The 23353-nt window shown below is 42.6% G+C and overlaps 9 protein-coding genes across 9 annotated transcripts; 6 read left to right on the top strand and 3 right to left on the bottom strand.

The window, feature by feature from the left end:
- The first annotated feature begins 141 nt into the window (after positions 1 to 141).
- Positions 142 to 700, top strand: LOC128711648 (nucleoside diphosphate kinase 6). Its single transcript, XM_053806530.1, has 3 exons — positions 142 to 341; positions 413 to 573; positions 642 to 700. The coding sequence occupies exons 1-3, from the start codon at positions 142 to 144 to the stop codon at positions 698 to 700; spliced, it is 420 nt and encodes a 139-aa protein (XP_053662505.1).
- A 521-nt stretch (positions 701 to 1221) lies between these two features.
- On the top strand, positions 1222 to 2544 carry LOC128711645 (NSFL1 cofactor p47). The gene is made up of 3 exons (XM_053806528.1): positions 1222 to 1323; positions 1402 to 1541; positions 1608 to 2544. The coding sequence occupies exons 1-3, from the start codon at positions 1222 to 1224 to the stop codon at positions 2542 to 2544; spliced, it is 1179 nt and encodes a 392-aa protein (XP_053662503.1).
- A 977-nt stretch (positions 2545 to 3521) lies between these two features.
- Positions 3522 to 4162, bottom strand: LOC128711647 (PRA1 family protein 3). The gene is made up of 2 exons (XM_053806529.1): positions 3724 to 4162; positions 3522 to 3658 (listed from the first exon to the last, which is right to left on the bottom strand). Exons 1-2 carry the CDS (start codon positions 4160 to 4162, stop codon positions 3522 to 3524), a joined length of 576 nt encoding a protein of 191 aa, XP_053662504.1.
- A 951-nt stretch (positions 4163 to 5113) lies between these two features.
- Positions 5114 to 6412, top strand: LOC128711644 (uncharacterized). Its single transcript, XM_053806527.1, has one exon. The coding sequence runs from the start codon at positions 5114 to 5116 to the stop codon at positions 6410 to 6412; it is 1299 nt and encodes a 432-aa protein (XP_053662502.1).
- A 1833-nt stretch (positions 6413 to 8245) lies between these two features.
- Positions 8246 to 11030, top strand: LOC128713782 (RNA polymerase II subunit A C-terminal domain phosphatase). Its single transcript, XM_053808649.1, has 4 exons — positions 8246 to 8466; positions 8637 to 8922; positions 8987 to 10409; positions 10483 to 11030. The coding sequence occupies exons 1-4, from the start codon at positions 8246 to 8248 to the stop codon at positions 11028 to 11030; spliced, it is 2478 nt and encodes an 825-aa protein (XP_053664624.1).
- Positions 11031 to 11254: 224 nt separating this feature from the next.
- Positions 11255 to 11786, bottom strand: LOC128713847 (28S ribosomal protein S17, mitochondrial). Its single transcript, XM_053808718.1, has 2 exons — positions 11679 to 11786; positions 11255 to 11614 (listed from the first exon to the last, which is right to left on the bottom strand). Exons 1-2 carry the CDS (start codon positions 11784 to 11786, stop codon positions 11255 to 11257), a joined length of 468 nt encoding a protein of 155 aa, XP_053664693.1.
- A 683-nt stretch (positions 11787 to 12469) lies between these two features.
- Positions 12470 to 14799, top strand: LOC128711421 (polyadenylate-binding protein 2). The gene is made up of 3 exons (XM_053806292.1): positions 12470 to 12550; positions 14139 to 14680; positions 14757 to 14799. Exons 1-3 carry the CDS (start codon positions 12470 to 12472, stop codon positions 14797 to 14799), a joined length of 666 nt encoding a protein of 221 aa, XP_053662267.1.
- Positions 14800 to 16452: 1653 nt separating this feature from the next.
- LOC128714137 (SAGA-associated factor 29) lies at positions 16453 to 17391 on the bottom strand. Its single transcript, XM_053809012.1, has 2 exons — positions 17353 to 17391; positions 16453 to 17280 (listed from the first exon to the last, which is right to left on the bottom strand). The coding sequence occupies exons 1-2, from the start codon at positions 17389 to 17391 to the stop codon at positions 16453 to 16455; spliced, it is 867 nt and encodes a 288-aa protein (XP_053664987.1).
- Positions 17392 to 18459: 1068 nt separating this feature from the next.
- LOC128714285 (uncharacterized) lies at positions 18460 to 21695 on the top strand. The gene is made up of 6 exons (XM_053809161.1): positions 18460 to 18513; positions 18603 to 19660; positions 19755 to 19958; positions 20050 to 20785; positions 20855 to 21015; positions 21110 to 21695. The coding sequence occupies exons 1-6, from the start codon at positions 18460 to 18462 to the stop codon at positions 21693 to 21695; spliced, it is 2799 nt and encodes a 932-aa protein (XP_053665136.1).
- Positions 21696 to 23353: the final 1658 nt, after the last annotated feature.

Raw genomic sequence — 23353 nt, forward strand, 5'->3', positions numbered from 1 at the left:
AATTTAATTGTTTCAGGCTGCGTTTTGACGTTAATGAAATATTTCAACCCGTTGTCACATACCCGTCACATCAACTGTGGTATTCGTTTTGTAAACACATACCGGGTAAAGTAAATTCGGCTGCGATCAATCAATACAAGCATGATTACTTTAGCGATTTTCAAACCTCACTGCCTCAAAAATCCGATCGCGTATGAAACAATACAGCAAATGGTCGCCGCCAACGGGTTGAAGATAATTGCAAGAAAACGTATAAGTCTTTCGCGTCCTGAAGCGGAAAAGTTCTATGAAGAGCACAGGAACAAATTCTTCTTTCGCCGGCTTGTATCTCTCATGACCAGGTTTGTAGCAATAGGAAACATTTTCAATGAACTGTAAGCTTACCCTTTTCGTCCGAATGCATGCTTAACAGTGGACCTTCGGAAGTCGTGTTGCTATCGGGAAATGATGCAATTCAACAGTGGCGCAATTTGATGGGTCCTACCAAGGTTCTCAAGTCGGTTTACACACATCCGGAATGTATACGCAGTTGTTTCGGTTTATCGGACACACGAAACGCTACACATGGCTCGGGTATATCCACATTATCATTCTGAAATTGATTCGTCACTTAGATACTTACTAATTTTGTCATATTTCAGATTCCGAACAATCGGTAATTGCTGAGAGAAGATTCTTCTTCGGCGACAGGAATGTCTAGCATCCTGAAAGTGTTATTTATAGTAAGGATGTCATCCAATAGTCATGTACATACTAGCCAATAAATTAACACATTTTCATAAATAAGCACCCAAAGCGAAGAAATTAGCCAAATATTGTAGATTACGTAGAGGAAATTGACATTAGAAACACACATACATTGCTAGTAGAAATACATACTAGCTGTGTGAAAAATAAATTTATCGATATACTGATAAGTAGCGGCTATCGGCTGCATTTTCTTTTTATCTAAATTCCACAACGCCAAAAAGATTTCATCAAGCTGAACCCTTTTGAGTTTAAAGCATTCAACCTTCGATTATACACACACCAGCAATGTCACTACAGAATGACAAACATAAATGCAGTTGTTGCTAGTTTCCGTGTTTGTTGCGTACGCTTTGCAAAATATATTCCGCGAAATAACTTTACACCGCATCGAAAACACGCGTTCCTTTCGTCAGACAGACAAACTGATACTTAAAACTGAAAGATACAATTAACAAACACTTTGAAGTCAAGATGTCCAGCAATAATGACCAGGTGAAACAGTTCGCACAGATTACCGGTGCATCGGAGGAAAGAGCAAAATTTTTCGTTGATGCAGCCAACGGCGAACTACAGGTAAAGTGGTAGTGGATGGAAATTTCGATATGTGTTGTACCGGTAAGCAAAATATTTCATGAACCCGTTTCGGTTTAGGTTGCACTGAGCAACTTTTACGAGGGTGAAAACGATGACGCTGATATTTCGGATGAAGAGAATCCTCCCGCAGAGCCGTCGATTCAATTTGCTCGTGCAGAAAAAACAAAGGGAAAGAAAGCGCCTAAACCACAGTCTAAGTAAGCCATTCGATTTTTCCCTGCGAAAGTTTATTGTACTGACCAGCGTCTATCCATGTTTTGTAGCATTGCAACCCTGCATACACTTCATTCGTCCTCGTCGGAAGATGAAGAAGAGCAGGGCCAAGCATTCTATGCAGGCGGTTCGGAACGTTCCGGGCAGCAGGTGCTAGGTCCACCGAGAAAGAATCCGATCAAAGATTACGTGTCGGAGATTTTCCGTTCCGCTCAGCAGGGAAATCTGGAAACGTTTGATCCGTCGGACGAAAGCGGTGGTTCCAGCTGGTCGCTATATGCCGGTACCGGATACCGTCTAGGGCAGACGGAAGACGATCACCAGGAAGTTGCCCCTCGTGGAGCACGGACAGCAACCAGTGCGCAAAATTTGGAAATCGTAACACTTACTCTGTGGCGTCAAGGATTTGTAATCAACGATGGCGAGCTTCGTTTGTACGAAGATCCAGCCAACCGGGAATTTTTTGAATCCATCACCAGGGGAGAAATTCCGGAGGAACTCCGTTCGAAGGGACAAACGATGTTCCGCGTTGATTTGAAAGACAACCGTCACGAGGAGTATGTGAAGCGCAGCAAGCCATTCAAAGCGTTTGGTGGTTCCGGTCAAACACTTGGCAGTCCCGTACCGCCTATGGCAACGGCCAGTAGTAGCAGCAGTGGCAGCAGCAATACCACCAATTCCAGCAGTGCGGCCGGCAACAACGAAGAAAATGAAAAGCGCGCATCAGAAGAACTTGCCCTGGACAGTAACCAACCTACGACGATGCTTCAGATTCGATTGGCCGACGGTAGCCGGCTGTCGGCACGTTTCAACCAAACGCACACAGTCGAACATGTGCGTCGTTACATTGTAAACGCCCGGCCACAATATGGGGCTCAGAATTTCGCCCTCATGACAACGTTTCCCAGCAAGGAGCTAAGCGATGGTGCGCAATCGCTGAAGGAAGCTGGATTGCTGAATGCGGCAATAATGCAGCGATTGAACTAGTTTAGAGAGAAGAATTTTGGAACAGCAGATAATAAGCTTCATGAAGAATTTTTCCGCAGCAGTCGTACCGTGTTATGCGGGACTGGCTGCCTCCTCAACAACACTATTATTAGTATTGGTCCATTTTGGTGGAACAGAAAAGCTTAGATTTACTAATTTTTGATCCAACAATGAATTCATCCCATTTTCCCCCGACATCGTGAACGTGATAGATTAATCGTGTTGTCATTGTCGACATGTTGCTAATCATTGTTCATTGTTTCCCACGCGACAAGATGCATGATGACGAATGCGCAGCAGACCGATTCCCTAATGTTTGAGAAACAATTGTGATAAATCTGATGGAAATTTGTATCGTTGCAGCTTGTGGAAATATACGACCATGACGGTGAACGGGAAGATTACAAACTTTGTTTTATTTTTGTTTTGTGTCTTTTATTGTACGGTGACGCAACACCGGATAAGTTCCACGTTACTCAATGTAATTCGAGAATACGTGTTCCTTCTCAACGAGGTGCATGTGTATGTGAATCATAATTTTTAAATCTGTGTGCGAAAACTTCGGACGCGATCCAGCGTATCGAAATGGAGGCGTTTCAGGTGGCCGTTTTTGTTCCATAACTAACAGATTTGTTGGTAGTTTGTTTGTTTTATCTTACTTTATTTAAGAGCAAAAGAGAAACATTATCGGTCGATATATTGTTTTTTTTTGACTAGCAGCTTTACAATTGGACGTGTATCAATGGTATCTTCTTTTTTTGTAATTCCATTCACGCATAGCAACGGATCAACCTTTCCTTTCGATCAATCAGTTCTCTATTGATTGAACTTTTGCAAACATTAATCGTAAAGGTAAAATTCAAAATCACCATCCAATCCAAATCCACGCAACTCAATGGTGAAAAGCTGAGGAGCACACTTTCTCTGCGCTTAGAACTCCCTATACCGAGCCCATCTTTTTCCAAATCGGTATTTGCTTAAAATGCCGTTGGCATCAAACCCATTGCTTCCAGAAACTGTCCCATCGGTGACTGTTTCACGCCAACGATTTCCACTGCATTGGTGATTTTGTTCTTAATATTCCTCAGCCGCAACGATGCATGCACGAAAGTAACTAAAATGAAACGGCATTATTAATTATTGTCCAATTTGCTCCAGGCGGTGAATAACGATACTTACGCGAGAATGGAAGCAATATGGCAAATGCTACAATCAGCACAGAATCAAACAGGTACAGTACCAGGTAGCTGCCGGCAATGGTGCCAGCCAGTACGACCCACTTGTTCGGTTGCTGGTTTGGATCGGCACCGACCGAGCGGCGTGCATCCTGGGCAAAGAAGCGAACAAACACGTACACCAGCGCCACAATGATCGTCAACCCAAGCAACACCTTCATCGGGTGGATCAATCCAACGAGAAGAAATACGGCGGCACTCATCAGGAAGTAGTTGGTTTGGTAGTAGAGCAAATTGTTCACCACCCGGTTACCCCACTTTTCCCAGTCCTGGAAGTTGGGTAGCTGAAAGCGGGCCGATTCCAGCAGGAAATCGCTTAGCGAACGAAGCGGGGCCAGATGTAGATTATCCAGCGATCCCGATCCTTGCGCGGTGGTCGTCATCTTGGGAAGTACTACTACGGAAGTACTGGGGATAGCTTTCTTATTTCCAACAAAACAAAACAGCACACAGCAAGGAAACGAACAATTAAATACGGGTCGCAAAATCCAAAGACACAAATGCAGTCCTACTTAGGCAAAGTGGAAGCTAAAAATATCACTCCCAACGCTGGCAGAAAACGTATGACGATCCACTTACCAATTGAAAAGATGTTCTTCTTCCGTTTATTATTGTACGCACCGAGAAAAGCCCACCGAGTTTGTGCACAAAGTTTGCCGTGAGTTGGTCGTTTAGAATAATTTGACAGAATGATATCATTCTTGTTTTGCACCGCAAGCTACACTTGTTGTGGATGAACTGTGTACAGATGCATATATTCCTCGCCACGGTTTTTTGGAACTATATTGGGCATGATAATCTCAAAAAGGTTATTTATTACATAGCTCCAATAATTGTTTATTTTTTCAATATTTTCCGTCGAGCTTGCTCATTGAAGAGAATATTTTAACCTCCACGATGCGTAGAATGCATAGGCTGTTGTTTTGCAGCACCGTGTCAACCCGTGTTAGTTGTCAAATTCCGAAATAGACACAGTATTGGAAAAGAGAAAAATCAAAACATAAATAACAATTTTCCAGGGTAAACGTACCGTGCATTGGCCGCGTGTGGTTACAACGTTCGTAAATTTGTCGTACCGCATCTCTGCCCCTACCCTTCATCGATGGGTGTCTTTTTGGCGTTAAAGTATTGAACTGAAGGACCCAAAGAGTCGATTCTATCGGTGGAAATTGCGCACCTCCTAGTTTGCAACCATTGTGTGGAAGGGCCGTATTCAATAAACGTAGTAACCATCGTGTGGAAGAGCCGTAGCAACGACGGGCATAAATCGAAAACCTCGTGGCAGATCTTGTTGTGTTGCTGTTACGCATTATCATCTTTCACACTTTACCGCAATGCGTAAGTACCAGCAGCTGGCCCTGGTGCTCCTATCGATAACGTGCGTCGTGATACTGTTGGTGTACAAAAGCGAAAATAATCGACTAAAGTATGTGCTCGAGGTGGTCAACATTTTCGGCCGCAATGATGCGGCCAGTTTAATACGCATCGATAACAGTAGCCGGTTACATAGCTCGCCGTACGATTTCGACAGTCCGCTACCGGCGTGGCAGCGGCTCGGCGATGGTTTCTACGTGTATTCCTCGTTCTGGCAGAAAAACGAACTCGCAGCGGGCGGAACGGTCATCAGTATAGCGGTCGGGCTCGAACATGCCGCAGTCAACTTCAAATGTCAAATACAGCACGGCACGGGGGATGTCGCTACAGGGAAACTCCACTTTGTGCGTCTGGAACATCCGACCGGTTCGGTCAAAGCACCCAATGGTGAGGTGTTTGTGGTGTACAAGTTGCTATGCAAGGTAGCGAGAGATTTCGGACATCCAACGGAAATCATATTTACCGACACAACGCAATCCAGCAAACGGTACATCCCGCTACGGGTACTGGAGAGCCGATCGGTACAACAAAGGATGACTATGACGGCGTGTGTTGATATGAGCGACTATCTGGAGTTGGAGGAAGAGTTCCGAATGCCTGCTGCTGTGCTGCAGTACTTTTTGCACCACCAAATAGTCGGCGTGGAAGATTTCATCGTTTACAATAGCAACGCGTTAAACGGAGCAACCACATCGCTGCTGTACAGTCACGGTATCAAGATCAATCTTTTGCCATACAATTTCCCCTTCGATGTGGCAAACAAGCAGCAGAACCGGTTGCTCATCGAAATGGACTGTCTGATGCGGAACTACAACGCGGCCAAGCTTACCTTCGTCGGTGCCATCAACGAGTATCTGTACCCGAGTTCCCGACTACGCGTGAACAACAAATTTCTCAAGTACGCTTGGAAGGTTTCTAGCGACGTGTCCCGCTTTGCCATCGCAAGCCGATCTGTGTGTATCGACAAACGGAAGAAAATCTTCTCCGACAACTTGCTGTATGATGTGGACGCTCATCTGAACGCACCGAACGAGCGGCCGTTCCATGTGTACAAGCCGCAGGATTACAACCGTACAGCCGGAACGCCGGATTTCGTTAAAACGCTTGACGTCGATCGATCCATGATCTTTGTCCATCGGTACGGGGGAAAATGTAACAGCAAAACTAATCTACACGACTGGACCACCAGCCTGCAGCCCGACTTTCTACAGTACTTGACGGATGTGGGCCGAGAACTGAACAAACTTATCTTCCGATAAGTTCTGTTCCGAGACACTGAACTCCTGAACTGGTGGTATAACTGTGGTAGTAGCGAGCAAAAGAAGTGTTGGTGAGATTTAAAGGGCCGTGGTGATATATTTGTACCTTTCTCTAGAGGCCACAGTACACCAGACATGACGAGGCGCGGTACGGGCTATTTGTTAAGACGATTCGCTCAAAATGGTACGAATGAATGAGAATATAGAAACATACACAAAAAAAACCCGACAAATTACCAGCCTGGGAGGCTACACAATTTCCGACGGTTTCTTCCCGTTTTCTCATGCCAGAATTTGGTTAAAAAGTTCCTTTGTGCAACCCCATAGCATTATCTCTACCTAACACGGAATTACAATACCGCAAGGCAGCTACTATGCCAGAAGGATTATTGAGATCTGTGTATGTCGTTAATATATTGAAAAAGGTATCTCGAATTCGACCTATTATTTATTCGGCCCCTGGAGTTGTTAGGGCCAAACAGTTCTTTCGCCATTAACACGTTAACATTCATGGGAATTTAGGGATATCAAAGCTGGAACCAGCCTATAAAGTGAATGATAGATCTCGGTAGGCAAAACGAATAGATTGTAAGTAATTTGTAGAAATAACACTATTAGCAACAACGCGACACGCGCAATGCGTGCGTCAGCAAAATGGTACAGTTTTAATCGACAACTAAAGAAGAACAATAATTATTCAATCAAAAATCATCTTCTCCTTCTCTTTAAAGCAAACCAAACCAAAATGCGTTAGATCTTATCCTACGCAGGTGTGCGTAACGACTTCCAAACGATATCAATTTATTACATTTTTCAAATAAAAGTTCAGCGAAAATCTATGAGAATCACAATTGTCCCGTAAAAATTTTCATCTATCCATTTAACTGTTTAGCTCTAGGTCTGTCCATTTCAGAGTTTCTACGCACGTTTTACAGGTGTCGCTTGTATTCCCGTTGCTTTTAATCGATAGGGAATGAATTACTAAGATACTGCAAGTGTCTTTACGAGTGCCTTGTATGTTTGTGCACGATCTGCATGGAGCGTCTCCTCTAATTGTTCATCCTCAAACTTTCGTGGCACATTGCGAACGTTCGTCTTCTTCGAAATCAAAAATACCACTTTAACCACTAGATTGACCAAGCGTTTTTTTTTTCGTACTACATCGTATTTATTTTTTCGTACTACAGAAAAGAAAAAAAGTAAAGTATGTAAAAGTTGAGCAGAAACTGTGGTAGGATTGTTTACCTTTAAAAATTAACTAGTCATAATAACCCGGGGTCAATATAATTGTGGGGGACCAGGTGGCTTGGTAGTATCGACGCCGGTCTTCACACGAACGGAGCGGACCAAAATCTCATCCGGACCAAAATCTCCCCACAGGACTGTCCGGTTACGGGTAATTAGAGTCACAGAAAGCCACAAATGGCAGGCTCTAGACCTCTTGAGGTTGTTGTTACCGTTAAAGAAGAAGAAGTCATAACTGCACAAGACAATTTATTCGGCAGCCGTTTTCTATTCGTATTCGGTAAAAAAAGTTATCTATTTTAAAACATAAGGACACAATGTTGCACAACCGTCGAAAGAAAGCCCAGTGGTGACACTTAAAAACAATTCCGATTAAATCTTAATCCTGATTAAACAAACATGTGATAAACTTAATATGCTGTGAATTTATGAACGTATTTTCCTTGTTTCTAATCGTAACGAAAATTTACACGCTACATTCAAGGGTTAGGGGAAAATGGGGTTTCTGACAGGATAGCTGGCAACACTGCCATAGCAGCATGTCACCATTTCATCGAGCATTCTGGCAGGGGCGAAAAGTGACAAAAAATGGCCGATCCAAATCAAAACATCATTTGCGCTCCGGACGATTGTGCGATAAAAATAAGCAAATGGAAAGTGCGTGAAGGATTTCCGGTGACCAGTGGCAGCATTATATTGTTCTACGAGCAGCTGGATGGTAGCGACAAGGAAGTGAAGCGGTTAAAGGCCACCCAGAGTGGCGTTGTAAAGAAGCGCCTAGCACGAGAAGGCGCAACCGTGGCGAAAGGGTAAGCGTACCATCCGTCGATTATGCGGATCGATGAAATCGATGAACCGTTGTTACACGCCGTGTGTTGATGATGTGTTGGTGGCGTAGTCGCAGTGGTCGATTGGTTTGAATTGGCGCTTGATCGAATGTTATTGTTGATTTGTGGTTGCATGGTCGACTTTTTCACAGAAAGCCGGTACTCGAACTTGGACAATGCAGCCATATGACGGTTATAAAGGACATGTGTGCCGATTGTGGGGCGGATCTGCGTCAGGATGAACCGAGTAGCTGCTCGAAGGCTTCTGTACCGATGATACATTCCGTGCCGGAGTTAAAGGTAACCGAAACGTTGGCAAAAAAGCTCGGTCAAGCCGATACAGAAAGGTTGCTGAGCGATCGAAAGTTGGTGCTGCTGGTTGATCTTGATCAAACGCTCATTCACACCACGAACGATAATGTGCCAAACAACTTGAAGGTAAGAAGTTTGCTTTGATGGTTGCTGATATATGCTAAAAATGGTTTCATTTGTTTTATTTTAGGATGTATACCATTTTCAACTGTACGGCCCAAATTCACCCTGGTACCACACACGGCTTCGTCCAGGTGCGCTAGAATTTTTGGCAAAAATGCACCCGTACTACGAGCTGCACATATGTACCTTTGGCGCGCGCAATTACGCTCACATGATCGCACAATTTCTGGACAAGGATGGAAACTTTTTCTCCCATCGCATTCTATCACGTGATGAGTGTTTCAATGCGACCAGCAAAACGGATAATTTGAAAGCGCTATTTCCGTGCGGCGACTCCATGGTGTGCATTATTGACGATCGGGAAGATGTATGGAACATGGCGTCGAATTTGATACAGGTTAAACCGTACCATTTCTTTCAACATACCGGTGACATCAACGCCCCGCCCGGCATGTCGAAGAACGAGCTCGATGGCAAGGGTGTAGACTTCAAGGAGCTCATGAACCAGTCGTTAAAGGAGAAAAAAGCCAGAGATGCGGCAGATGAAGAACGGCCACCAACGCCGAAAATACAAACGCAGGAGCAAGGTGGAAAGCAACAGTGTGAGAAAAGCATGCCCGAGCATGTGCTGGATGATAAGGTTGAGGACGAACCGACGACGGTAGAGACGACAAATCAAGATGAAAAGATTAAAGAGGACGAATCGCGTCCAGAGGCTGAGAAAGTAGAAACTTCTATTGCAACTAGCAAGGAGGAGAAGCAAGGCGATAAAACAGAAAACAAGATCATTGTAAAGGAAGAGAAAGAAGAGCTGCTATTAGACACGGAACTAGAGAAGGAAAACGAAGAGCGACCTGCTGATTTGGAGCAACAAAAAGAACTTAAGACAAATGATGGCGTAAAAGATACTGCAACAGAAATCGATAAACAAGAAGAGCCGCCAGGTGAAACTGACTGCTCAACGGGAAGTGCTGCCAAAGAAGAAGATACATCTGCCACAAATTCTAAGCAAGAAAAGGATTTAATCGAAGTGGAAGATTCAGACGATTATTTACTTTATCTCGAGCACATTTTGTTAAAGATCCACAAAACGTTCTACGAAGAGTATGACAAAACACAAACCATTTCCGATCTGAAGCAGTTAATACCGACGGTAAAGGCACGCGTGCTGGTAGGGATGCGGCTTTGTTTTTCCGGTCTCATACCGAATAATGTAAAGCTAGAGCAAAGTAAGGCGTACCTGATTGCGCGAAGTTTGGGTGCTGTCGTAACGCAGAATCTGGAACCAACCACTACGCATCTGGTTGCGGTTACGATCGGTACCTCTAAAGTGAACAATGCTCGAAAAAGCTCAAAAATAAAAATCGTCACACCCGAGTGGCTGTGGTCGTGTGCAGAGCGATGGGAACACGTGGAAGAGTTGCTGTATCCGCTGAAGGCATCAAATCCCGCCAAAATGCGTCAACCACCACCACACTGTCACAGCCCAGGTAAGAACCATCCATACAGGACACACACAGTTAGAAAATAATACCGTCTTTCCTACCGATTTCGTTCAATTAGAGCACGCCGTTAATTATGGACCAATGGCAAAGTCACGTGAAGAGCCGAAGTTTATGGACACGGTAAATCCATTGTTAAGCTTTTCGAACGACGATCTAGACGCAATGAACAACGATTTTGACGACTTCTTCGAATCGGACGATAGCAGCAGTGATGACGAACCGGTAGACATTGAAAACCCGCCAATGGAAAAGTCACTGCGTAAGCGAAAACGCGTCGAAGAGATAGAGACCAACCGTGGGCGGCACAACATTTTCCGAAAGCGCGCAGAGGAAGAAGAGGACGAGCAGAAAAAGGAGGAAAAGAGACGCATCCTGAAGTATGACAATCCCGAACATAATGACGAAAACAGTCAAACTAACGCGTCCTCGGATGATGAAGACGAAAGCCCGAGCGCAAAGTTCCGGCGTGGTGAAGATTTGCCATCCGACTTGGATATGGGGTCGAACAGTGAGGGAAGCAATGAACCGATAGACGACGTTGATGATGGAGATTGGAATATGATGGGCGCGGCACTGGAAAGGGAATTTCTAGGCTTGGATGACTAACTTAATCAAGGAGCACTAATTGAAGTAAAATGAATACAAATGAATTCGGTAAAGTCTCGGATAAATGCTGCAATCCTATGTTTTTTTCTTTAATTCGATTGGTTTGTTCTACAACCATTCTCCTTGGTTTTATTTTCACCCACACATGTTATTATTATACTACTATTACTTTATTTGTAACGCACGACATATTAACATAGGATAGCAAATGTTCACATACCACATCACACTGCAAACGGTTGTTCTTTGCCATCCTCGTGGTACTTGATGTATGTTTCACCATGCGTAAAATCGCGTGTACCCTCCAACCGACCTCGTGGAGGTGCTTTAGAATAGTCAAATGCATCCTTTGATTTGCCAAACAGTCGATTGGCTTCTTCAATATCCTCGCGATACTTGCCCACGACCACTTTCTTGCCTGTGATGGGATCAGTAATATCTCCCAACGGGTAAACAATTTCCTCGATCGAATGCGAAATGAGCCTGGTAAGCTTATCAGGCAACTCCTTTATCAACACGATGTCACCAGTTTTGCAACGCTTGTCTGGATCGTGCGCAAAGTAAAATTCGTCCTTTTTAAAGTACTGCAACGGGTAAACGAGAGGTAAATGAGCATCGAGCTTCCTTATGCAATCTCTATATGTTTACCATGTTCAGGTTAGTATCAAGTTCCATTCGCCGCACGCGTATCTTGGATGCGTTTAATTTAACACACGGGACAACCTGTCCCAAAAGCATAGCCGCGCGACTTGCCATGATTTTGAAAAACAGCTGAGAATCGCGTGAAGAGAAGATATCCGTGGAACCGGGTTTATTGATTGTTTTCGGTCAATTCTACCGAGGATTCACACCGAATTGTCAAAATCACGAAAAAGCAATGTGCATCCAAGGTGAATAGATATTTGTATTTTGTTTTTTTCGTAAGTTATTTCGTAAGTTTTCGTTGATTTGATGAACATTGTATGCATTGTAAAAGCATAATCTATGAAATAAAATAATAAAATTGCATTTTGAAATAGAAAGTATTCAGTACAGTTCGACAACTTTGAACTGTCAGGGCAAGGCTGTCAAAACCAACAAAGCCCTCATTTTGTGCACGTCACTCGAGCTCGGAACTTGTTCGAAGCCAGTGGTTTGTGTTGAAAAAAAGCGAATTTGTTCAATTATAATAACTTACTTTACATTCCCACTTATTCTCGAAGAATAGCTGATTAGCTTTAAAGTAAGTGCAGTAATGGTACAATGCTGTAAAACTAACAAATCCGACAAAGTGATAGAATCAACTTTTGCGAATGAGAGGGCCGCCATTTTGAAGTAAAAGGCGGCGTTACCGCTTAATGGTGTGCGGCTTTAATGTTCAGCAGGCAGCAACTTGTTCGTACTTGCGGAATTAAACTCATTCTAAAAGGTACATGTTTATGGTTTTTGCAGAGTCCGCAATGGCTGATGATAGTTTACTAAACGACTCCAATCTGGCCACGCTGGGTAGCAACGATGATGAAGCCGAGCTTCTGATAGAGGTAAGTGTTGCCCTATGAACTAGCTAAGGTCACAAGTACAGGAGTCATTTTTTCATCCTCCTTTTGACTGCGTTTGGTTTGGACCGTATCAAATTGTGTCTTTTTTGTGGTATTACAAAGACCTCAATAGGTCTTGTGGTCTTACCTGTATCAGGATAATCGCCCTACTTACAGATAATTTAGACAGGAAATGGATGGTAATTCATCATAGTTACTATCCGCGTGAAACTCGGCGCTGCTGTATAGAACATATAAAACCTTCTTTAACGGCACAACTATCTCAAGAGGTCTAGAGGCCTGCCATTTCTGGCTTTCTGTCACTGTATTTACCCCGTAGCTGGATAGTCAGTCCTGTGTACGAGGGATGGGCCCGGACAGGATTTTGGTCCGGTTTGTTCGTGTGAAGATTGGCGTCGCTACCATCATGGCACCGGGCCTATTCAAATAAAGTTGTAATATTTTCTAATCATTCATCTATTAATTGTGTTAGTACATTATATTAAAAGGTATAAACATAGATTAAAAATGATGTTGAGCGCAATATTGGTGTAAATAGCGCGTAAGTCACTGAGTAATTGGCCCCCAGCCACGGTAATTTCAATCAATGTTGCCCGGGGCCTGAAAAGTTTGGAGACCTTTGATTTACTCCCTAGCGTGGACGCGAAAAAGCGCTGTAAATTCTAGCTCTAGCACTGTTCTCCTTGCAACCATCATTTTTGTTGAAAATATTCGCGCAGGTACACTGATAAGCGATTTTTTTTCTATTCAATAAGAACGGCCGGGCCGACACTGATAAGCGATTATTGCTGATGAATTCTAACTCTGTTTAAATCTTAATGAATACAAAATTTGGAATTAATTCTAATGTAATAAAATTATACGGCAATTCAATGTACTAGTTAGTATAAGTTTGTGTGCTGATTACGATTTAGTTTTGATTGGGAAAACGATCAGCTGATTTTAATATAACGAAAGAGATAAAAAAGGCAAGAATGAAGGTATACGATTTGAAACGAACTGATAAAAAAATGCAACAAAAACTTATCTGTATTAGACTGTGCAAAATTGAATTCGAGATATCTGCGTTTTGATTTTGTTACTAATGATCAATACTTTTTACCGTTATCGGCTAAAGATTTCGCAGCTAAAGCTATGTGGTAAAGAGTAAGCCACTGTTTTCGTTTGTTTAACCTAGGTTAAATATTATTCTTTAGCGGCACAACAACCTCAAGAAGTATAGGCCTGTCGTTTTTGGTTTTCTTTGACTTTATTTACCCGAACCGGATAGCCAGTTTTATGTAAGGAAGATTGGTCCGGATGTCCTACCGGGACGCCCCTAGGTTAAATCTTACCTTGTAATTATTTGTAGGGGCAGAATCCTGAAATATGTACTTCCAATAAAAACCACTGGTGTCACGAAGGAGACATATTGAAGGAAACACATTGTTCGAAACGCCATATATAGCATATAGAGTATAGGAATTTGAATCAGTGTTCATTCTCTGGCGTATCTCCTCAAGGTTGTTTGTTTTGTGTATGAATTAAAGTAAAATAAAAAAAACGTCTTTCCGTTTCTGATTCCTCCTAGGACGACTATTTGAAGGGTTCGGAAATGCAAATCGATCCGGAACTGGAAGCCATCAAGGCACGAGTGAAGGAGATGGAAGAGGAGGCGGAAAAGTTGAAGCAGTTACAGTCGGAAGTCACGAAACAGATGACCTTGGGTTCGCCCACCGGATCGACACCCATGCTGACGGCGGAAGAAAAGGCCGAGGTAGATAACCGTTCTATTTACGTGGGAAACGTCGACTACGGTGCAACTGCTGAGGAGCTGGAAGCACATTTCCATGGATGCGGGGCAATCAACCGAGTGACGATTCTTTGCAACAAAGCAGACGGTCATCCGAAAGGATTTGCATATATTGAGTTTGGGTCGAAAGAATTCGTAGAAACTGCGCTCGCTATGAACGAAACACTGTTCCGGGGCAGACAAATCAAGGTGAACCCAAAGCGTACCAACCGTCCGGGAATGTGTCAAACTAACCGGTTTCCACGAGGTGTCCGAGGTCGTGCGGCCAGAGCTTCGAGGGCTTGTTGCTACGGAGCACACCGTGGCACCAGAAGGCCTATGTGAGTAACCCATCACCCAACAAACAAGTTTAATTGAACTAAAATGCGTTGTTTATCATTTTTTATGCAATTTTAGTCGAGGCTATCGAGGTCGTGCCAACTATTACGCACCTTATTAATTGGTGATACTTTCTGAATCTAGAAGTATAACCACTCTAGCTATTAGGACCACTAGCTAAACTTAGGGGTAAGTAGAATTGTTATTATATTATTTCCACACCGCCTCTCTTATGTATTTATTCGTCCCTATTTTTCCGCTAGTTTAGATTTTTTTTTTTTCAAAACGAAAGTTTTTTTTTTCTTAACATAGAGTTATTAAAAACATAGTCAATAGAAGTAATTAAATATCGATACGTATATGCCTTAATCATCAACTAATTCTCATCTGATATTTGATGCGAAACTTCGGCTTGCGTGAATGTTAATTTTGATTTTTAAATCGTATTTGAAGCTGTAAATTACGATTTAACACACGTATTTATTAATTTCGTATTTTGTACGTTCTTTCCATCGTAATTTGTTACCTTGTCAAATAGTTTTAGATTAAACTTTATGGTATTAGTTAGTTGAATGTGCTTCTTCGTAAATTTTTCTACTCTCACATATCAGTAGTGGCACAATACAGTAGTCGTAGGTATGCATTTTGGATGCTCCTCCTAAATCATAGGGTTTTTGTCCACATGCTCCCTCATCCTATTTCTCCATTGAGTAGTGTTGCTTTCTTGGTTTTAGATAAACATTGCCCTTTTTATCTAATTTTTACAGATAATAAAATATATATGATATTTTTCAAAAAACATTATTTGTCTTCATCACAACTCGAAAATAGCGCTTGCATTGCGGCCTCAATGTTCGCCTCTTGTGAAATGCGCAAAAAGATGGAAACATATTCAATACACCCACGATCACAGAAATAATGTTTTTTGAAACTCAGTGAAGCAGACTTCGCATGGTGTGGAAAAAGAGTCAGAGCAAAAAAGATGAGCAGAATTGCAAAAAATAAACACACATACACAAACACCATGGCTAAAATAAAAGGAAAAAAGAGCAGACTCCGCATAAAAAATAAAAACCATGAAAAAATGATTGAAGCAAAAAACAAGTCCTGTTCAAAAGATGATATATAAAAGAGATGCTAAAGAGATACACCATCAACGGAAAAAAACGATCATTAAAAAAGGACAATGGTCCAGCAAAAGTCCCAAAAAGAAAAGGCGCAATGAAGAACAGGAAAAAAATCCTAAAACAAACCTTATAAATGATAAACACTACCCTGGAATACAACCGAAAAGATACAAAGAAGAGCAATATATACAAGATGAATCAACAGAAATGCGCCCTGAACTGAAGAAGATGAACAAAAGAGAAAAATAAAGAGAATGAATAAATAAATTTTCGATATTTGTATTGCGAAGTACTCTCGAAAGAAATGTGAAGCTTTGGTCTTAACTTTTACATATTGATTATATATTTGTATCGTGTATTCTAACTGTGTATGTTGTTGTCCCATTACTAATTTGCTTATGATTAGATCTCGTTCGATAAATCTAAAATGTTTCGTCGTCGTACATACTTTCTGCCGCAGATTCTTGTCTCGCATGTACCGCTACAGTCGCCGGTGTGCTAGAAATAATAGCCGCATTGCCTGTCCCGGAACTGCAGTTCGTTACATTTGGAAGTTGTCCGAAGGTGGCATTTGAACTCGAAGCAGTGCTTAAGCCGTTAGCACCTTGAGTATGGATTGACTGCGAATGCACGTGCTGTTGCGGTTGTCAAGAGGTTGTCTTTTTGTTCTGCTTAATAGCGATAACATATCGCTGCGCAACGAACAACGGCGGCGAGTATCCGTCCGGGTATGTTGGATCTTCAAACAGTACTTCGTATTCATCGTTTGCCGTCTGCGGCAGTTGGTTGATAATGGCCTTATAGAAGCAAGTGGTTTGCGGGTAGAGTGCCATCACGGTGGTACCTTTGGGAAACAGAGCCTGCCCGTCAGTTTCGGGATTAGCGCGCATCAGTGGTAGTGGCACGATTCGACGACGGCTTAACACGTGGCGATCCTTTTGCTCTTCATCAATATCATCCACTTCGTATTTGCTCGTGGAAGACACATACAGTACCACCTCGGCCAGAATCCAGTTCTCTTCGCCTTCCTCACTCTTTACCAGCGCGGCCACCATGTCACCTGGTTTGGCAATGTAGCTGCTATCTGCTGCGATGGACCCACACAGATGAGGTATTTTTTCTCCTGGTTTGCTGACAAAGAGCGGCAAAGTTTGAGCCGAAATTTGCAGCATTTTCATCAACGCACCTCTTCGAATCGTCTCTTTGTTGCCTGCGTTACGGGCCTGAATTCTGCGTTCATTGCGTATGTTTCTAATGTCCTGAATCTTCGATAGTGCTTGTCGAATCAGGGTTTCCTCCTGCAGCGCGTCCTGCAAGCCAACTTTATACAGCGTCTTGAGCTTATGGTTGAGGGCAGGCGATTTGTCTTCGCTTGCCATTTTCGTCAAGCGTATCACGTTGTTGATGTTCGTCTCATTACGTTTGCGTTCTGTATCTATTTCGCAGACGAGGGATTTTAGCGATTTCAATCGTTCCTGCAAATGGTACAACGAGGTTAAATGAGAACAATGAACAGTACAAGCGGCGCTACAATCAAGTAAACCTACCTGCACTTGTAACATTGCTTGTTCTGCTGTTAAAGGCATGATTGGGCCGGTTTATTTTACGCGTTTTCTTAACGTTTGGATTAGTTCTGAACGGAGTTGTAGTAGGTCAGGCTGTGACACTTCTTATAATACACTCTTAAATCCAAAAGTTGTCAATTTTGATGTTGAATAAACAATTAACGTCCAAATTAACTACTTCAGCTGGATAATACAGGAAATATGGAACTGTGTTTGTTCGCGCTACTTGTTGACAAGTTCTATACGCCTGTGTTGTGCGAAATGAAACTGTTCGAAAATTTGACAGCGTCGGATAAAGGGCAATAGACACACGCTTTCCTAGACGCTCCACATAGTTATGCCTGCAAAACGAATACAAAGAATGTGTTTTAATACCTTGGATTAAAAAGAGATTATTTTTATCACAAACTTTAATAAATTAATAACTATGCAAAACCGCATCGCATTTCTAAAATTTACACGAACTGAACTAAGACAATTGGATACAGACACTTTTCGTTGCCTTTGATGTTATGTGTCAACCGTGCTTGATAAGCGGGCTTGTGATGACAGCCTATTTACAATTGTAGTCGCAGATGGCTCAAACGGAGACGCACATTTGTCTAGCTTAACTTTATCCCTAGAGTAATAATATACTGCATTGTTTCAAACTGTGCGGTTTTCCATTCATATTTGCAATTGAGTTGGGTATTAAGAGTGGTTAAATGAGCATATGCATTTGGCGCAGGTCTTTAAAACGCGTAATATAGTTCCTCATGGGGGTGACGTAGAACTTTACACACGCACATACACACACACACGCGCATACACATGAGTGAGGTTGAACCCGCGCGCTAGAGTGGCATCGGTTTAGCGACATTTTCGGTATTGCGCGAACGCAGTGTAGTTGCCTAATGTGAAGATTATCGCGATCATGTCGTTAATTGAGTGATTAGTGCATGGGTAAATGGATATTCTGCAATAAGGTTGTTGACGGCTAAAGACCAGAATGAGAGTTGGTTGAGATACGCCTTCAGTGCAGTTTTATAAATGAAAGATTTTTGTTCTCATCAGATTAGTTTTTTTGTGCATTAGTAAGTTGTATCAAGAATGATCACAAAGTTAAGATTGAGTGATAATACTTCTTTAGGTGATATTGGTACAGTAAGTATTTCTCAACTCGGTGTGAATTTGAAGAGTTCATTCTTATCTTTTTTTTTTTGGTTTTTCGACACATTTTAATCATTCTACAGCCGATAAGCGAGTGTAACACTAATACCGGAGGAACATCCAGTGAAAGTATGAACAGAGAAATTCTCTGCACCATTGACCAACGATCGAATGATTGTGGCACATGTCGACAAGGATCTAATCATAAGAAACGAGTGCTGCCTGGTTCGCTTCTTTCTGACGACAGTTGTAATGCAGTAGACAACATGCTTGGTGTAGACGGTGAACGGTCACAAACGGAGTGTGAGGAACCGGACCAGAATGCCGACCTTTCTTTTAATGGTAAAATAAAATCATTGACTAACCCCAGCCATCCACTGACGATTCCAATCGACGGCTCCAGTAAGGAACCTCCGCAAGTGGCCGATGCTAGTTGCAAAAGTGATTTGCAAACACGGGAGGCAAAGTTCAACGAATCACTAGAACTGCTGACGAAGGAGAACAATTCATTAAATCATTACAATAACGAAAAGTCACCGGATTTGTTCGCGGACGATGATGATGATGATGGTGTGGAGGAAAGTGGCGCAGGTAGAAGTAATTGTGATTACCAGGAGAAGGAAAATTACGATTATTTGCATCGCTCATACCAACGCGCTAGTGCAGTCGGAGCGAAAGAAGAAGAATGTGAAGATGAAACCAGCACGGATCGTGTTGATCGTATTCTGTTAAAACGAATGAAGATGTCCCTAGCAGGTATACCACCACCACCAGCCTTAACCCACTCGGATATTGATGTTGGCACCATGCTTACCATATATCGGAGCAATGTGGAATCGTGGTTAGTGAAAAACGCGTTACACAGGAAAGGTATTGGTGGTGATTGTGAAGCTGACAACAAACAGGAGCAGCGTTGTCTCACGAAGCCAACACATTCGACTGACGAACTGGTCAGCTTGAAATGGCCCGAACTAAAGAAACATAGGGCACACGGACTGCATTACAACCGGTCGAGGGTATCCGAGTCTTTTGAACTTTTAGGCTTAAGATACATTGAGCGATACATAAGCGCCGAAACAAGTTGTTCTTTCAATATGACCATTATGCAATCAAGCGCTAAAAAACGAAACCAACGATTAAAGTAAGTGTATCGAGGGGTTCGCTAGGGAATCCACCATATGATAATTTGTATCACAACATTAAAGGACTTACCTTACGTTCTTTCCTCCCTATAGAATGTTAAACCAATCACCAGGAAGGCGATTAAGCCACCTAGCTAGACGCAGGGCTACGTTTTCTTCCGAGAGTTTACTTAATACGAGTGGCAGCCAGAGTGGTAGCATAGTAAGCGCTGGAAAAGCTGCCATCAATGCGGGTGTACTGAGACGACTAAATCCGCACCGTGTGTGCAATAATAGACAAGTGCTACTAGATCCCAAGTAAGTTATTTTGCATCGTGTCTTTGGTGAGCGAAAAATATGTCTTAGCACTGTGCATTTCTCATTTGTGCTCTCGGTTTTTTTTCTTCAGAAAATCAGACAATCGAAGGAAAAATAAAATTAAAACACCCAAACGACGAACACCAGGTGGCAGGAAATCCCCACGTCGTCTTACACCGGGTTCGTCGTCTAAAAAACTATCTTTGCTTCGTACTAGTGCCTCTGGTAAATCATCCACGCAAGTACACGTTCCTGCTACGCGTGAGTCCTCTAAACGTGCTCTGTTCTTAAGCCCACAGAATAGTGGCCCATCTTGTTCAGCACGCAACGATGATCATCCTTCTCTCGGTAGCAATAGCAAACAAACGAACCGTTCGATATTTTCTGAGGCTCGAATGTTAAAATCAAAACGATCATTATTTTCCCAATCACGCGGAGGCACAACGGAGAATGACTATGAGCCGACATCTAGTTTAAATGTATATAATGTTTCGTCCAGTACGTCTACCAACACGATATCGACCAAGCGACGACGCTCTTCCACTGCTGACGACAATAGCGTAGAAAATGCGTGCGGCGAGCGGACGGAGAAAATTCGGCGCACGGAATCTTCCGGTTTAACGGAAGAAGATTTGACGCCACGTTCGCTGAAGTTTGCTCGTAGCAAAAGTTTCTGCGTGGGCTTGCAAAGTATGACCCTTCCATCGACGGGATCGATTGATTGTGCACCGGTAGTTGGAGGGAAATCATTGATTCGTGCGAATTCGGAAATTTCCTCTGCAGATGGGCCACGTCCAATGATAACGCTGACGGAAAACCACAAAAAGGTAAGGAAATTGTCGCCACTTTCTCATCAATGTCTTTGATATATGTTGTATCTATTATTATTATTACAGAAATTGCTATGGGCCGTTTCGCAAGCACTGCAAAGCAAGCAAATTTCAGCAAAACATGAACTATTTAAACAACATGCTTCCAACTTGGTGCGTGTAGTGAAGAGACTTTTTTTAGAATTTAACGATCAAACCATCAGCAGTACAAGCGAGAAGCTTCTGAAGTGAGTATGACGTTTTAAACTCCCAAAGCGGCAAGACGAATTTGGTTGTTGTTTAAATAGGTGAATTCGTTTTCCTTTCGTTTATTTCTAACAGGTTAGCAAACAAGCATGTGTACGAAGTGATACAGGGTAAAAGTGTGGATGATATTTATTTCCGTGAAAAAACGCGCATCATGAATGCGCGGAACATGCCGAAATTGCAGGGTTACATCGCGCCCGAGGAATACGAACTGCGCAAGTTGAAACGGACGACTAGCATAGCTTCCTTTGACGGATCGTCCCCATTCGACTATTCGCTGAGCGCTAGTCAAAGCTGTCTGAGCCAGAGTTCCATGTTGTCGCAGGGTAGCTCCTTCGGTGGTTTATCACAACTGTCGCAAACAAGCAGTTTCCTACGCACCGCACATATGAAGCCTGCAGCATCGACCGGTAGCGTTAATATGGTTGGTCTAAACACCACTACTACTGCATTGCGCGAAAATGTCGACAGCGAGCTGCGCCAACGTTCCATAAAAAAGCAACTGCTTTTCTCTGGGAAAGACCAGAAAAACGTAAGTCCTTTCCGGACGGAAAAGAATTTAACCCTGCTAGGCAGTAATGTGAATACCAACAAACTGCTGGTCGGTGGTTCGTTTAATTCGAGCATCATGAAAGCTAAGCGACAGATTTCGTTCGAGTAGCAATCTTTGGTCGTTTAGTTGTGAGGAGAAAAAAAAATGAACATAAGAAATGTTTGATTTAGCCGGCCCCCTTGGGGATGCCTAGTGGCCTATTAAACACGTTTAAAAAATAGTGATTTGTCTTCGTATTGTGTGTGATGGTTTAGCATAAATTAAAGGCTATTACAAGAAGTAATGACCATTGAGTTTGTAATATCATTAAGGGTGTCGTGGGTGTCGAAGTGTAAAATATTTTTTAACAACAATAAATTTTTAAAAGCAATGTTCTCTATAAGTTTCTGCTCTGTATGTACCGATGGCGAATGCGTATTGTAATTATCATCTCCGAGTATGTTCTCTTGTATTACCTCAGTTGGCAGTGAATTCAACGATGTTGATGAGATGAAGAGCTATTCATTCGGTCGAATCTATTTATCGTTCGATCACTGTTCTGTGTTGGACAATACAGTGATGCCAACAAACAATAGTTGATTTTCAATCATGACCATTGGTCACATGTGAAAAGGGACAACTGTGAGAAATTGGAATTCTTATTACCTCTTCCTAGGTGATCTTGCTGGGTGAGCTGAGCGGCGTCAACTACTGAGCTAACGAGCTAGTTCACCTTTATGAAAAAAATCAACCGACCATTCAAAATCAAATTTTAATGCACATTATTTGTCTACAAACTTTATAGATGCGAGATGTTTGTTTTATGTTTGAGAGTGATTTTTATAAAACATTAACTGATTTTAGCTGAGTGTAATTGATAAATCGCCTTCCTATGAGCAAAATGCACAGCAGGTGTACGGTATTTCAGAGTGCGGTAGTTGTCACACTTCCGGTCCATTTAAACCTCACATTCCACCTTGTATACGTCAGCTGTTTTGATACCTGTCAAAGCAAACCACTCGTAAACAAAACGAAACAATTATTCGTGCGCAATAGCACAGGTTCCTGTGCATTTCTCAAACACTCATACACCGGACACAAGCACGCTCATTACAAGAAGCAACCGACACAGCGATGGATGGTGGTGGAACTGTTTGCATTCCCGCGATTCATTAAATTTGGCCGCGACCTTGCGGGGTTTTTTTCATTGTTGGTGGGATCGTCGAACGAACGGTACACCTTGTCCACAAGGTAAGCTAGAAAGGCGCATAGAAGGGGAATGTGTCGATGGGCAAACGTTTACGTAAACACGTACGCCCTCTGGTAAAGCCTTTTTTCGCTGCTAGTCGTTTGTTTACATGCTGGTTCTTTGGGACAGAAAACCGGCTACGCTTATGTCACACCAAAGGGTGTTGATGTCGGCTTGATTCGAACGGTGTGTGAAAATAGACTGGGTTGTGCTATTAATAGCGACGCACATGGTGAAATTGTTGTGTTGTTGTGGTTGTAGTAAACGCGTCAGCTCATCTAAAATAGGTGTCTATAGCAGTCACGAAATTCGCAGCATCGATACTGAGTGTTAGAGGGCTAGATTCTAATAATCATGACAGAGAAGGGCATTCACGTATCGTTATTTTACTCGTTTTAGGTTAAAAGATGCATTACCTTGAAGTGGTGGTTAACAGGGCTGCGATGCACGTACAGAGGCGCTTAGTGTAAGCCACCAGATAGTGTAGAAGTCCCACATGCAAGCGACATTGTAGTCCATAAGAGCAAGAAGTTAAAAA

This window comes from Anopheles marshallii, chromosome 3, assembly GCF_943734725.1.
Source record: "Anopheles marshallii chromosome 3, idAnoMarsDA_429_01, whole genome shotgun sequence".
NCBI lineage: Eukaryota > Metazoa > Arthropoda > Insecta > Diptera > Culicidae > Anopheles > Anopheles marshallii.

What these genes read in the sequence shown, in the direction of transcription:
- LOC128711421 (XM_053806292.1), top strand. Translation starts at nt 12,470, where the DNA reads ATGGCTGATGATAGTTTACTAAACGACTCCAATCTGGCCACGCTGGGT. An exon ending in AAGCCGAGCTTCTGATAGAG is followed by an intron (nt 12,551 to 14,138) that starts GTAAGTGTTGCC and finishes GATTCCTCCTAG; the next exon opens with GACGACTATTTGAAGGGTTC. An exon ending in CGTGGCACCAGAAGGCCTAT is followed by an intron (nt 14,681 to 14,756) that starts GTGAGTAACCCA and finishes ATGCAATTTTAG; the next exon opens with TCGAGGCTATCGAGGTCGTG.
- LOC128713847 (XM_053808718.1), bottom strand. Translation starts at nt 11,786, where the DNA reads ATGGCAAGTCGCGCGGCTATGCTTTTGGGACAGGTTGTCCCGTGTGTT. An exon ending in TTGATACTAACCTGAACATG is followed by an intron (nt 11,615 to 11,678) that starts GTAAACATATAG and finishes TACCCGTTGCAG; the next exon opens with TACTTTAAAAAGGACGAATT.
- LOC128714285 (XM_053809161.1), top strand. Translation starts at nt 18,460, where the DNA reads ATGATCACAAAGTTAAGATTGAGTGATAATACTTCTTTAGGTGATATT. An exon ending in AAACGAAACCAACGATTAAA is followed by an intron (nt 19,661 to 19,754) that starts GTAAGTGTATCG and finishes TCCTCCCTATAG; the next exon opens with AATGTTAAACCAATCACCAG. An exon ending in CAAGTGCTACTAGATCCCAA is followed by an intron (nt 19,959 to 20,049) that starts GTAAGTTATTTT and finishes TTTTTTCTTCAG; the next exon opens with AAAATCAGACAATCGAAGGA.
- LOC128713782 (XM_053808649.1), top strand. Translation starts at nt 8,246, where the DNA reads ATGGCCGATCCAAATCAAAACATCATTTGCGCTCCGGACGATTGTGCG. An exon ending in ATGTGCCAAACAACTTGAAG is followed by an intron (nt 8,923 to 8,986) that starts GTAAGAAGTTTG and finishes GTTTTATTTTAG; the next exon opens with GATGTATACCATTTTCAACT. An exon ending in ACCACACTGTCACAGCCCAG is followed by an intron (nt 10,410 to 10,482) that starts GTAAGAACCATC and finishes TCGTTCAATTAG; the next exon opens with AGCACGCCGTTAATTATGGA.
- LOC128714137 (XM_053809012.1), bottom strand. Translation starts at nt 17,391, where the DNA reads ATGCCTTTAACAGCAGAACAAGCAATGTTACAAGTGCAG. An exon ending in AAGCAATGTTACAAGTGCAG is followed by an intron (nt 17,281 to 17,352) that starts GTAGGTTTACTT and finishes TACCATTTGCAG; the next exon opens with GAACGATTGAAATCGCTAAA.
- LOC128711647 (XM_053806529.1), bottom strand. Translation starts at nt 4,162, where the DNA reads ATGACGACCACCGCGCAAGGATCGGGATCGCTGGATAATCTACATCTG. An exon ending in CATATTGCTTCCATTCTCGC is followed by an intron (nt 3,659 to 3,723) that starts GTAAGTATCGTT and finishes GTTTCATTTTAG; the next exon opens with TTACTTTCGTGCATGCATCG.
- LOC128711648 (XM_053806530.1), top strand. Translation starts at nt 142, where the DNA reads ATGATTACTTTAGCGATTTTCAAACCTCACTGCCTCAAAAATCCGATC. An exon ending in CTTGTATCTCTCATGACCAG is followed by an intron (nt 342 to 412) that starts GTTTGTAGCAAT and finishes CATGCTTAACAG; the next exon opens with TGGACCTTCGGAAGTCGTGT. An exon ending in AAACGCTACACATGGCTCGG is followed by an intron (nt 574 to 641) that starts GTATATCCACAT and finishes GTCATATTTCAG; the next exon opens with ATTCCGAACAATCGGTAATT.
- LOC128711644 (XM_053806527.1), top strand. Translation starts at nt 5,114, where the DNA reads ATGCGTAAGTACCAGCAGCTGGCCCTGGTGCTCCTATCGATAACGTGC.
- LOC128711645 (XM_053806528.1), top strand. Translation starts at nt 1,222, where the DNA reads ATGTCCAGCAATAATGACCAGGTGAAACAGTTCGCACAGATTACCGGT. An exon ending in CAGCCAACGGCGAACTACAG is followed by an intron (nt 1,324 to 1,401) that starts GTAAAGTGGTAG and finishes GTTTCGGTTTAG; the next exon opens with GTTGCACTGAGCAACTTTTA. An exon ending in GCGCCTAAACCACAGTCTAA is followed by an intron (nt 1,542 to 1,607) that starts GTAAGCCATTCG and finishes CATGTTTTGTAG; the next exon opens with CATTGCAACCCTGCATACAC.